At 46.0% G+C, this 12,722-nt stretch overlaps 1 protein-coding gene across 9 annotated transcripts in view; it reads right to left on the bottom strand.

The window, feature by feature from the left end:
- Window positions 1–12: 12 nt before the first annotated feature.
- Window positions 13–12,722, bottom strand: part of egfl7 (EGF-like-domain, multiple 7) — a 13,810-nt gene continuing 1,100 nt past the window's right edge. The window contains exons 2-12 of one of the 9 annotated variants that reach the window (XM_027020603.2): window positions 12,489–12,696; window positions 12,226–12,347; window positions 9,244–9,316; window positions 9,055–9,071; window positions 7,486–7,611; window positions 7,113–7,219; window positions 6,933–7,028; window positions 6,480–6,683; window positions 1,634–1,710; window positions 582–780; window positions 13–496 (exon numbers count right to left, since the gene is read on the bottom strand). In XM_027020603.2, the coding sequence (XP_026876404.1) occupies window positions 477–496; window positions 582–780; window positions 1,634–1,710; window positions 6,480–6,683; window positions 6,933–7,028; window positions 7,113–7,219; window positions 7,486–7,520 (738 nt within the window). In that variant the 5' untranslated portion in view covers window positions 7,521–7,611; window positions 9,055–9,071; window positions 9,244–9,316; window positions 12,226–12,347; window positions 12,489–12,696 and the 3' untranslated portion in view covers window positions 13–476. The other 8 variants (XM_027020599.2, XM_027020597.2, XM_027020605.2 and 5 more) reach the window with 8 other exon arrangements.

Consider the following 12,722-nt stretch of genomic DNA (forward strand, 5'->3'; position numbering starts at 1 on the left):
ACCCACGAACCCATGATAAACCCACACATCAGTTTTATTATAAAAAAATGTTTTATTACAGAAAACAAGGTGCTACAGAAAGAATGAACACAATTATACTGCCGTGGATGTCACCAACACTGACTGTACTTTATAAATATAATTACAGAGATTCCTGCTGTGTAAAAAGCACAGAGAGAGAGAGACCACACACAACAAATGCAAAAGAAAAATTGAAACGATGCAAGCGTGGGAGGTCAAAGTCATGAGTATTTCGTCCTTGTAGCAGTTTCATGGTGGCCATAGTGCCACTGACCCTTTCCTAGTCCCAGGGCCGCCGCGTCCTCGCTGATGGCGCCAACACCAGCGTGGACGGGACGGAGCGGCCGCTAGGACTGATCAGGGTGAAGGAGAAGGGCATTGCTGCAATGAGGGGCTGGTTCAGGTGCGCGATTACTCTACTCTGTGGGGATCCAGCCTGCTGGTTAGGCGGTGGTCTAGTTTTCCTGACAGGAACCTGGAGCCGAGAGGGTTTGAGCGACGGTCACTGAGGGATTCACCTATACACACACACGAGCGCGCAGACGTGGGCGTACACTTACATGTTCCGAGGCGTTCCTCCAGGAAGCCAACCTGCTCGCTGAGCGAGTCGATTCGATCCAGCTGACGCAACGAGTGCGACAGGAAGTTGGTCTGATCGGAGAGGAAGTTGGTCCTGTCAAACAGGAAGCCGTTCCTGTTGGCCATGCCTTCCTCTAGAGGGAAGCGAGTGGAGAAGGGTGCGAGAACCATCTCCAGTTTCTAGCAGGACAAATGCAGGACATACAGGTGTTTAGTGGTACAGTTGTTTGAAGCCAAGAACTCAGCAACGTACAAAATCAGTAAATACTAGTCCGATTTTATATTTAGTTTTTGTAAATCTAAAGAGTTGTGCTTACAAGATGACAAATGTCCACGTTGGGTGGTGTGTGTGAGTGTGTGAGTGTGTGTGTGTGTGTGTGTGAGTGTGAGTGTGTGTGTGTGTGTGTTAGTTATATACATATATTCCTCTAGTCCCATGGGAATCGGAGCACTAGAGGCTGTGACCTCTAAACTGGGAGAATGGCTCCAACAGATCCCAGTTCTCCATCAAGAAGAGTGCAGTCTTGGGAACAGTTAAGATACTATGCAGGACTCTCAAGATCCCAGGCCTCTGGTAAAGGACGCAATCTTGAAGTAAATAGATCACCTATATATGCTGTACATATACACTATATATAGCACTAATTAAGGAATTAGTGGAGGTCTTTGAAATCCTGACCAGATTCTGCCTGATGAAAAGCATTTTGGTTTAGAAGTAGTGTGTCTGTGTGTACATATATGTATGTGTGAATATATGTATACATATATGTGTGCATGTGTGTGTATATGTGTATATATATGCATGTGTGTTCATGTGTATGTGTATATATGTATATGTGTCTGTGTCGATGTGTATGTGTATGTCTGTGTGTGTGTACACGTCTGTGTCGATGTATATGTAAGTGTGTGTGTGTGTATGTGTATGTCTGTCTATGTCGGTGTGCGCGTGCGTGTGCGTGCGTGTGCGTGCGTGTGCGTGCGTGTGCGTGCGTGTGCGTGTGTGTGTGTGTGTGTGTGTGTGTGTGCTTGCTACCTGCTCCAGTAGCTCTACTCTGTTCTTGAGGAACTGCACTTCTTCTGTAACATTCTCCACAAGACCTGCAGCTCCACCTTAAGAACAGACACAACAATGATCAGACCTGCACCTCCACCTTAAAAACTTACACAACAGTGATCAGACCTGCACCTCCACCTTAAAAAGTTACACAACAATGATCAGATCTGTACCTCCACCGTAAAAACATACACAACAGTGATCAGATCTGCACCTCCACCTTAAAAACTTACACAACAGTGATTAGACCTGTACCTCCACCGTAAAAACATACACAACAGTGATCAGATCTGCACCTCCACCTTAAGAACAGACACAACAGTGATCAAGCCAAAACCTCCCCCTTCAACAATCCACAGTTAAATGCTTTTTCTCAACACATCAAACTCACAAATCTCTACATATCTCTGTACATACCGAGCTGTCATTGTACACAGTGTGTATGTGTGTGTGTGTGTGAATGTTTGTCCATGCATATTGTGTCCAGGCTGCAGTCATTGTTATTGATACTTAGAGAAGCCAGAACATACAGTAAAGAGTGAAAGGATCAGAGCACAAAATGGAGTGAAAGAGCTCGGGGAGAGAAAAGGGAGAGATTAAGATTCGGAGGACAAGCGTTGACATATAATTTAACCGAGAGAGGGCACAACAGGTCTGTGCTCTGTATATCGCATGGGTACACACACAAGGCTGTCTTCACTCGACCTTGCATACATAGACCTGACATTGCATAACGCTGCACATTTATACAACACGGGCAGGAAAAACAAATGAAGACAATGAAGCAAAGAGATGCTATAATTACTCATTAACCCCTGATAGAGACAGGACAGCGCAGTCACGGTAAATGCTGTGTAAACTCTAGAATCCTGTCCCTTGTCCTCTATCAGCGGCTAGCAGTTCCTCACACCCACACTGTATTTCCAAGGACTTCTGCTTCCAGAAAACACACTACAACTCTCTCTCATATATGACACCATCCATGGAGTGTTAGCAGCACCGCCAAGGCTGGACTGATACTGAGCATAGCCATTCAGAAGAGTTCAGTCTTTCTGTGGGATCCTCCCCTGGGCCCCTGATTGGAAGGTCAGCATCAGAATAAGAACCAGTCAATGACACATTACATGAGCATTGACAGACCTGTCCAAGTTAGACTTGACTTGGCTACTTGTAAAGAGACATACTTTCAATTTTTGTCAATCTGTCCCAGATGTGTGTGCTATAACAAGCTCACAAGGGAGGGTGTGTGTGTGTGTGTGTGCATATAAGGTTAAAAGAAACTAACCCCCAGCAGACTGGATTTGATGGAACTGGAAAGGAAAGAGGACCACTGAGCCAAAACTGAGAACCAAAATAGAACAAAAAATAAAAAGTGAATGTTAAATGTTAAGAGCTTGAAGGAGAACAGAAAGTGGAGCCCCCCCCCCCCCCCTCACACACACACACACACACACACACACACACCCGTTCTCATCGCTACTGTCCTTATCAGCTTTGCTATAATTGTGTATCTCAGATACACTCGCAAACACAACTCCCAGGTCACACTCGGGGGCTTTGAATCATCCTAAGTGGGTCTATATAGATAAAGCTTTTGCTGGCAGCAAAAGTTAACTGCCCAGCCACCGTCAAGTTCACTTGCTATTAGCACTTGGTCTAGCGCCCATGAGATACAGATCCTGGCAGTAGTCACATGGGACCACGGCACACAGAAACCAAGCTGTCCGCCTTAAGCTGTAGATCTGTATAGTGAATGAACAGATTCATAGAAGCGTTTGCTTTGCTAGCATAACTCTCCTGTTAGGTCATTCACTTTCTCACAACATCTCATCAGAAGCTCTCCCTTCTTACCTTTCTTTGTCTCACTCGCTCTCTCTGAGTCCGCTTTTCGTGCGTCTGTTTTTATCTTTTGGTCTTGCTCTCTTTCTCTCCTGTTCCTTTTGTCTCAGGACATATCTTGTGTGTGAGTGAGAGTGAGAGTGTGAGTGTGTGTGTGTGTGTGTGTGTGTGTGTGTGTGTGAACGAGAGAGAGAGAGAGAGAGAGTAAGGAAGCGGGCCAGACTGGATTGGAGAACGTGGACTGTAGTTGAGTGCTGTGTGGAGAGACTGATTGATAGGCTCCTGGGGGGTGGGGGGTAGGGGGGGCATTTTCAGTGTACCATTAAAGTTCTGGGTCTCTGTGGGTCACAGACGCGGCTGTATTCTAGCGCCGAGCACCAGTCTGTGTGTGTGTGTGTGTGTGTGTGTGTGTGTGTGTGTGTGCGTGTGCATGTGGTCCATAGGCTTCCATACAAGGCAGAGGAGATTGGGAACACAACCTCCAACACTGCATGGTCCAGTAAGGATTACAGGGGGACTTTAGTAAATGTGAACGCTCACGTGAGACTAATGGTTGGCATGTTCAGCATGTGTCCTGCTGTAATGACTGTCTATAGCAGTTTGATAGGGCAGCTTCACACTGGAAACCCCTCACGCAGCCAGCTAGATTCCAGAAACACCCTGCGTTCTAGAGCTTTGATGTCAAGCTAGCATTCTTGGAGTTCTCTGAGTTCATGGTGTTCTGTGCCTCTAGAGTCCTGGAGCTGGCCAGTCTGATTTGGCAAAACAAACAAGCCCAGAATTGGGTGCTGGAAGGTGTTGAGCACTGACACTATAGGAGCCGCTGACTCGCTAAGCAGCCTGGCATCATGGGTTTGCAGGTGTGGCAGCGTGCTTTGCGCACGCATGGATTAGCGAGCTACCTCAACCTTTGGACCGTAAGCGTGGCTGGCCAGGACATTGGCTCATTGCTAGGATACGGTAAACACAGCACTCTGTGCTCCGTGGTTTTGGCTATTGTAGCCAAAGAGAGGAACATGAAACCATTTAGGGAGCCCAAGAGAGGAAAACTAGATTGGAGTTTTGCCAAGAATCTCTAGTCAGCAGAAAGCTAGTTTCAGCTTGAGGGGGAGAGAGAGAGATGGATGGAGTAAGAGCAGAGAGAGAGAGAGAGAGAAAGAGAGTAAAACAGGGAGTGATGGGGGGGGGGGGGCTCACATGGATTTTTTGGCAGCTGCGCAAAACCGTTTTTTAAGCTAAAACAGACTGCTGAGGAGATAAGCAGGACAATGAGGGAGAGGAGGGGTGGAACGAGGCTTCAGCCCACCGTGGGGCGGAATGGCCGTGGATGGACTGGGTGGAGGTGGAGGTTCCTGGACTGTGGGAGTGGGTTTGTGGGTTGCCGTTGTGGTGGAGGTGATGCCGGCCATTCTCACCATTCCTTCGTTTAATCTGAATCAGTGCTTTTAAACGTTTGCAAGGAGAAGCGCTCCAAGAAAAGAAATGTAGAAATTTCACTTTAGTGGTGTTGTAACATGAAGTGAGTTGAGACAGGATGCATATGTGGTGTTTATTTATGGCAGATTATTCCTAATTAACCTAATTAATAATCCCTAATTATTGTCCAACCATTAGACAAAGATGCGTAGTCAGAAAACAGTAAAACAAAGTAAAAATCTGAGATACAAAGCAAATGACCCACAACACAAGACAGGAAGACAACAGGTGGAAGTACACAGAGACATTTAGGGTAGAAAAATAACCCGGAACAAACGGTACAAAACACCAGACAAGGACGGAGACGGGCACAAATCTAAAACAAAAACGAAGCCTCTTGAGACCCGCAATTAGAGGGGAAACTGTGATTGATGAGGAATTGGTATGGATCTGAAAAGTCAGATGTGTAATAAATAAAGCGTAAGCAAATAATAAGAATAATAATGCAATAATGACACAAATTACTTGCAACCAAATCCACTTGCACCATAGATTTGTTCCGGCACATAGGCCATGACACAGCCAATACAAGCTACGATCTACTATCCAAGCAGTGGTGGCTCACTGGTTAAGGTATTAAACTTGTTGCTAGTTCAAGCCCCACCAGCGCCAAGTTGCCACTGTTGTGCCCCTAAGCAAGACCCTTAACCCTTATAAGCAAGACTCTTATAATGTAAATAGCAGCTTTGTTTTCTTTTGCTGTTCCATAGGACACGGAGCTTTTCCAGCTGAAAGAAATTACTGATGTAATCGATGAAGGTATTCTTGCCTGCTACATGTATAAGCCAAGTGTAGCCACGGTTGTGCCGGTGCGTGTGGGCCTTTGTGTGTTTGGAGCAGGACGGCGTTTGGTCCGCTGGCTGCAGCTGCCAGTCACAGTGCACTATTACTCACGGTACGAGTTGAGAGCGGCATAGCGCGTACCAAAAGTAATAATGTACCGTGAGCCTGGCCGTTGTCCTCCATCCAGCATGGGGCACGGGTGGAGAAGCACGTAGCTCCCCAGGGAGTTGCACAGCAAAAGGTCAAATATAGGTCACGCTGCCAATAGGGAATGACATATTGTGGAATGTGTAGCATCTGGTTAAGGTGTAGGATTAGTGGATGGGCGGTTTTTACACACTATACTTTGTGTTCATATCGGATGCGCCCGTGAACAACAGAAAATGCCTTCCTTTAACCTACAGGGGGCGCAAATGTAATCTCCTCCACACTGCGCACATGCACAAAACTATTTTCACAGTTCAGATTAAATTTACAAACTCTCTGTGCCCAAAATGTTTCAAATTATTATAGAATGATTTTGTACATAATAAGCACATTGTGAGAAGCTGTTTTACACACTGACATTTTCAGAATTTACACACTGACATGTTCAAAAGACATGGGAACAGGTCAGAAATGTCAAAGGTTACAGAAGGGCATCTGTCTGACCTCTGTGAGTGTCCCGCTCCATTCCTACATCACAAACTCTGGGATCGACTGCACCGTCTGGCTGGGTAACGCTCACCTGCATCGCTGCTGTTGGACGGGCGATTATTTGCTTGGGGCTGGCTTGTTGCCGTAGGAGACAGGGGCGGTAGGGGGAGGAGACTCAGACACGAGCGTCCATCTTCAGCCAAGCGGAAGCCGTCTGCGCACTCACACCGGTAACTTCCTGCGGAGTTCACACACCTCTGAGCACAGCTGTGAGACCCCTTACACTCATCCACATCTGAGGAGCAGGAAACGGAAGGAGAGAGAGAGGACAGTAGAAGTCCATCATTATGGCACATAATCTCGAGTCTCACGTCTTTGTCTTGTACTCACCAGGTGTATTTAAACTGGAGATTTTCCCATGGACACAGTAAATATCAGCTCCTATTGCTGATGGGTGTGTGTGTGTGTGTGTGTGTGTGTGTGTGTGTGTGTGTGTGTGTGTGTGTTTGTGTGCGCATGTGTGCATGCACGCATGCATGTGTACCTATCTGGCAGTAGCGTCCTGTCCAGCCTATAGTGCAGGCGCAGGTGTTTGGTCTCACACAGGATCCTTCGTTCACACACTCCTGTGAACAGATGGCTGTGGACAGTGCAGGAGAAGGAATCACACACACAGTGAAAAGGGCTTCACTGCACACACGCAGTTAGCGGGGGCGCTTCTTACCACGGTTACAGTGATGGGAGTGTAGCCGTTGCCATCCCGGACAGCATTCTGGGTAAAAGTGTGAGCTTGGCCTGCTCACCTGTCGGTAAGACACCTTATACACTGTCCTACAGCGCACACACACACACACAAACACACATTTTTATACATGTCCAAGGTGGCAAAATCATTGTAACATCAAAACACAAAAGACCAAAGACTTGTGCAACATGCACACAAACATGCAAAATTAAGCCTCTCATCACAAACCTTCTGGTATTTAAAGTTGACCCAAGGAGGCAAACACACACACACACACACACACACACACACAAAAGTAATCACATAGACACTTGTTGATGGGTGCAAGCAAACTGTGTGTGTGTGTTCCTACTTGTACGTGCTGCAGAGGCGCTGGTCAAGGCACATGGTGATATACGGCTTGTGTACAGGCTGAATGAAGGACTCTGTAGTAGAGATGACCCTGCTGCTTCCAGTGCTCCCAGTACACACTCTTCTCCTGTATGACACACACACACTGCATAAAGGACATTCTACACACAGTGCCACTGTATGACACACACACACACTGCATAAAGGACATTCTACACACAGTGCCACTGTATCACACACACACACACACACACACACTGCATAAAGGACATTCTACACACAGTGCCACTGTATGACACACACACACACACTGCATAAAGGACATTCTACACACAGTGCCACTGTATGACACACACACACACACACACTGCATAAAGGACATTCTACACACAGTGCCACTGTATGACACACACACACTGCATAAAGGACATTCTACACACAGTGCCACTGTATGACACACACACACACACACACTGCATAAAGGACATTCTACACACAGTGCCACTGTATTTCACACACACACACACACTGCATAAAAGACATTCTACACACAGTGCCACTGTATAACACACACACACTGCATAAAGGACATTCTACACACAGTGCCACTGTATGACACACACACACACTGCATAAAAGACATTCTACACACAGTGCCACTGTATGACACACACACACTGCATAAAAGACATTCTACACACAGTGCCACTGTATGACACACACACACACTGCATAAAAGACATTCTACACACAGTGCCACTGTATGACACACACACACACTGCATAAAAGACATTCTACACACAGTGCCACTGTATGACACACACACACACACACACACACTGCATAAAAGACATTCTACACACAGTGCCACTGCAATATATTCAGAACCAGGTACAGTAAGCAGTTATTTATAAATGTGCTGCATGTGTGAAATATAATAATGTCCAGTATGTAGCTAAAGACTGAATGGCTAAACTGACCTTATTAACCCTATAATATTTATTACCTCTAGCAGGAGGTGTGTGTGTCAGGGGTGTGTGGGTGTGTGTGTGTGGGGGTGTTGGGTTCTCAGTGGTAATTGGTGTTGACTGGCTGATGTAATTGGCTGTTGTGCATGCCAAAGTATGACCTTCGACCGTATCTAAACCTTGACCCCTTCCTTTGCAAACAAATGCTTATTGCACTGACCTTTTGTGTGTTTGTAAAGATAACTGTGATTGTAAATGACCACCTAAAGATCATTGTGATTGTGTAGATTGCTTGCCAAATTATGTTAAAGGTCATGACCCATTTTCTCCCTTTCTTTAAAGATTAATTCAGTCTAGAATCTTCAGCCATTTTTTTACTTGTACGCTCTGAAGATGGCTTTCGGATTCAGTATTTTATGGTTTTCTTCCATCTAAAGGAAAAAAAAAGGATAGGCTATTGTTGGAACAGGTATGCTGTTTGTACCCCCAGTTTAAATCAGTATGGTTGGATGAACCAATCAGATCGATGGTTCACACTGCCCAGTTACAACCCCACCAACCCACACATATGCAGACCATAATAAACAGAAGTGCTGGTTACCCGTGGTGACTGTAGAACTGAGGAGTGCAGCTTGCGGGGAGGGAGAAAAGAAATGAGGAAAGTAGAACCTCAAAGTACATCTCTCTCTCTCTCTCTCTCTCTCTCTCTCTCTCTCTCTCTCTCTCTTTCACACACACACACACACAAACACACACACACACACAGTCACTCTGTCTAGCTAGCACACACGTTTTGTCCCTGAGATTCTCTCTCTCATATATAGATGTGCAGAGTTCTAGTTTGCCTCCAAGGACAACGTCACCTGAGAGAGAGAGAGAGAGAGAGAGGGGGAGAGAGAATGAGAGAATGTTATGTCTTGGAAAACACTAATATGCACCAATTATTTGGGTTGAATATTTGAGTCCCATTTTTAATTGTCACTGGTGTCCTGTCTGACCACAGAGACATTTAATTCACTTCCACACATGCAGTATTCTTTCTCTCTCTCTGTCACACACGCGCGCACACACTTCTTCCGACGAACAATCACTGACAGCAGCTGTGTATTATCACAGATATTAAATGAATGGTTTCCATTTCTCTCTCTCTCTTTCTCTCTCTCTCTGTCTCACATACACACAGATATGCTCACACACACAGCTGTCAGCTATCCATGCTTAAATGAGAACAGACTCACTCATCAGCACACGCACACACCCTCATTATGTTCACTCACACACACAATGTATAATCATTAGTGTCGTGTACAGATAGCTCTATACATGCTTGATAGTGTGTGTGTGACAGAGAGAGACTGTAATGTTTCAAGATTCATCCATTCCTTCACTTTTCATATATCCACACTCCTGCCACAGTTTCAAACACAAATTCCAGAGCGCCCCCCCCCCCTCCAAGTTAGAGGGATAGAAAGAGAAGAAGGGTTGAAAGGAAGAAGAAACGTAGACAGTGGTGAAGACAGAGTGACAGAATAAGGATGAAGTGGATAGAGAAAGCTAGAGACTACTACTGAAGCAGACGATGACGCAAGCCATGTGCACTTTGACTATGATCTGAAAATAATGTTCTGTGGAGGGAGGGGAGAGGTCAAGAGGTGGGTCCCTCCTGTTTTTAGCAGGAATATGTTATTAAAAACCTGGTCTTTATTACTGCAAGGACTCTGCACACACTGTATACACGTACACACACACATACTATACACACACACTGGGACAGTACATATAGTAGAAATCATATACACTGGTCTTTATATTCACTGATGTATTTGAGCCCATATATGTTTGCGTATGTTTGTGTGTTCAGGTGTGTGTGTGTGTGTGTGTTTGTGTTTTTGTGCGTGTGTGTGTGTGTGTTTGTGTTTTTGTGCGTGTGTGTGTGTGTGTACGTGCCTGCTCATCTTGAGCAGCTTGCAGTAATCAGCTTGTTAATTCTGCTTTAGATGTAAGGCTGCAATACTCTCCGCAGGCACTAAAAAAACACACTTAGCATTCCCATCTCATTCATCCGACCTGTGTGTGTGTGTGTGTGTGTGTGTGTGTGTGTGTGTGTGTGTGTGTGTGTGTGTGTGTGCCACAGGCACTCCAAATAAGCAAGATGAAGAGCAGATCTAGTAATAAACATTTGAAGGTCACCCTTATGTAAGTTAGCCAAGCCACGACCCGAGGGGTGAGGTGGGGGGGTTGCACTGCAATATCATATGGATTTGAAATATGCACATTCATATGTGCTAAATATATCAAGTAGCCAACTGTTTCAGAGAGAGAGAGAGAAAGAGAGAGCGAGAGAGAGAGAGAAAGTTGAGGTGAGATCAGATTTTCAACGAAGACAAAGTGATAAATGTCACCTCCAAATATAAGTCCCTCTGAGCAAGTTATTTATACACCAGACGACATGTGCCTCGCGCGCGTGTGCGCGAGATCAATGAGACGGGGCTCTCCTGGGAGTATGATATCACACTGTGCAAATATAAGCTGATGAATGAAACTAAAAGTGACCAATCAGCATCCAGCATCCCCCCTTCCCGTAGCATACTGAGTGAATTAAGGTCAGAATTCACGAGCAGAGTCCCGTCATTATCAACAAGAACAGGCATGACTACGGACAAGCTTATTTTAAAATCAACACAGGGCGAGAGAAGAAGTAACACTGACGTGTTTGCCCACACACACACACACGTTTTCTGAGTTTGTTCCCGTTTATTCGACTTGCAAGAACAATGACGCTGCTCCTGCCAAACAGCCCTCCACATTATTTAATACTGAGAGCAGCTTGATCCACCACAAAGCATCGACGGTTCCTGGCCAGACTAAACCTATTTGAACTCACCCAAAGCACATTCAACGCACAACTACTCACGCCATCGAAGTAATTACAACGTGAGTATAGTAGGCTACAAACATATTACAATGCTGCTACACGTTGCTACTATTGCAAGATTACCGTCTTATCGATCCTAGAGTGCTACAATGTAATATTTTCAATGCTCAGAAATGAGTCGAGTTAAAATACAACGAAAAACTGTTGAATAAACGAAGAGACGGTACGGTTCCGTCTCGGTTTCGTCTCCTTCTGAGCCACATACCAGCAGGCGGCGCTATTTCCGTCGTTACTTTACGCGCAGTGCCGCCGAGCAGACGGTCTATGAGGAGCCAACACACAAACGCGCACTCAGCGAAAAAGAATGAATGAGCGCTCCCAATAATGTCACCGCCACACACAGCAGCATGCACATATACACACGCACGCACACAAGCAAGATGCGCAAACGGAGCCAAACGAGGTCAACGGGACCATTACCGGACACTTCGCGCGCTACCTGCGTGATCTACCTGAAGCTGAAGGCTGGCTGCAAACAGCAATACACAAAGCATTCAGAAACTTACACTTCGGCTGCTGCGGACGGAGCGCGGTCCCCAAGCACGTCTTAGAACCGGAGTTCTCACCAAACTGAATCAGTTTAGAAGATATCCGCTCTCAGACAAAAGCAACGCGCGCCTTAAAGCGGCACTGGCACGAGCCGAAGATTCCACAGCCGGACGCGGCGCGCACCCCCCGCGGAAGCCGTGTCCGTGTCTTAGAATCTGTCCTTTTTTTATCTTAGTATCTATCTTTTCGCCGTGTCTTAGTATCCGTCTTTTTCGGACTGTTTTGAGAGAATGCGTGTAGTTCTGAGTCCCGAGCCAAGGCTGTCAAAACACGCAGGGGGGTAATTACCCTCTCCGCGGCCCCTCCTCCGCGCGAGCCCGCGGGACGTCCCGAGAGAGCTGCTCACGCGAAATCGGTCGAGACGCTCTCCGTGATGTGACCGCGGGTTTCCTGAGTCAGTCTGTGGGTAACTTGATCATTGCGATAGAAAAGGAAAATAAGGAACCGGTTAGATCATAGCAGGTAGCCAACTTGGTCAGATGCAGATTTCTTTTGCTCGTGCACTTATATCAGTCTTCATAAATGTAGACCGTTTCCCCACTAAAACACACCTGATTCAGCTAATAAAGGCCTCGATGATTACTTGAGTTGTTCGGCATATGAGTGTGTAGCACAGTGTGAAATCTGTAGTGCCTGGCACACTTTCATCGAGACCTGGAACGGATCAGGAATCAACAGTCGATTGGAAACGATCCAACTATCGGCTGTTGATCTGTTCCAGATTTCCACAAACCTCGAACGAGCCTACCAGACGCAAGCCTGTACAGGGAAACATAAATAAATAA

This window comes from Electrophorus electricus, chromosome 22 (assembly GCF_013358815.1).
Source record: "Electrophorus electricus isolate fEleEle1 chromosome 22, fEleEle1.pri, whole genome shotgun sequence".
Taxonomy (NCBI): domain Eukaryota; kingdom Metazoa; phylum Chordata; class Actinopteri; order Gymnotiformes; family Gymnotidae; genus Electrophorus; species Electrophorus electricus.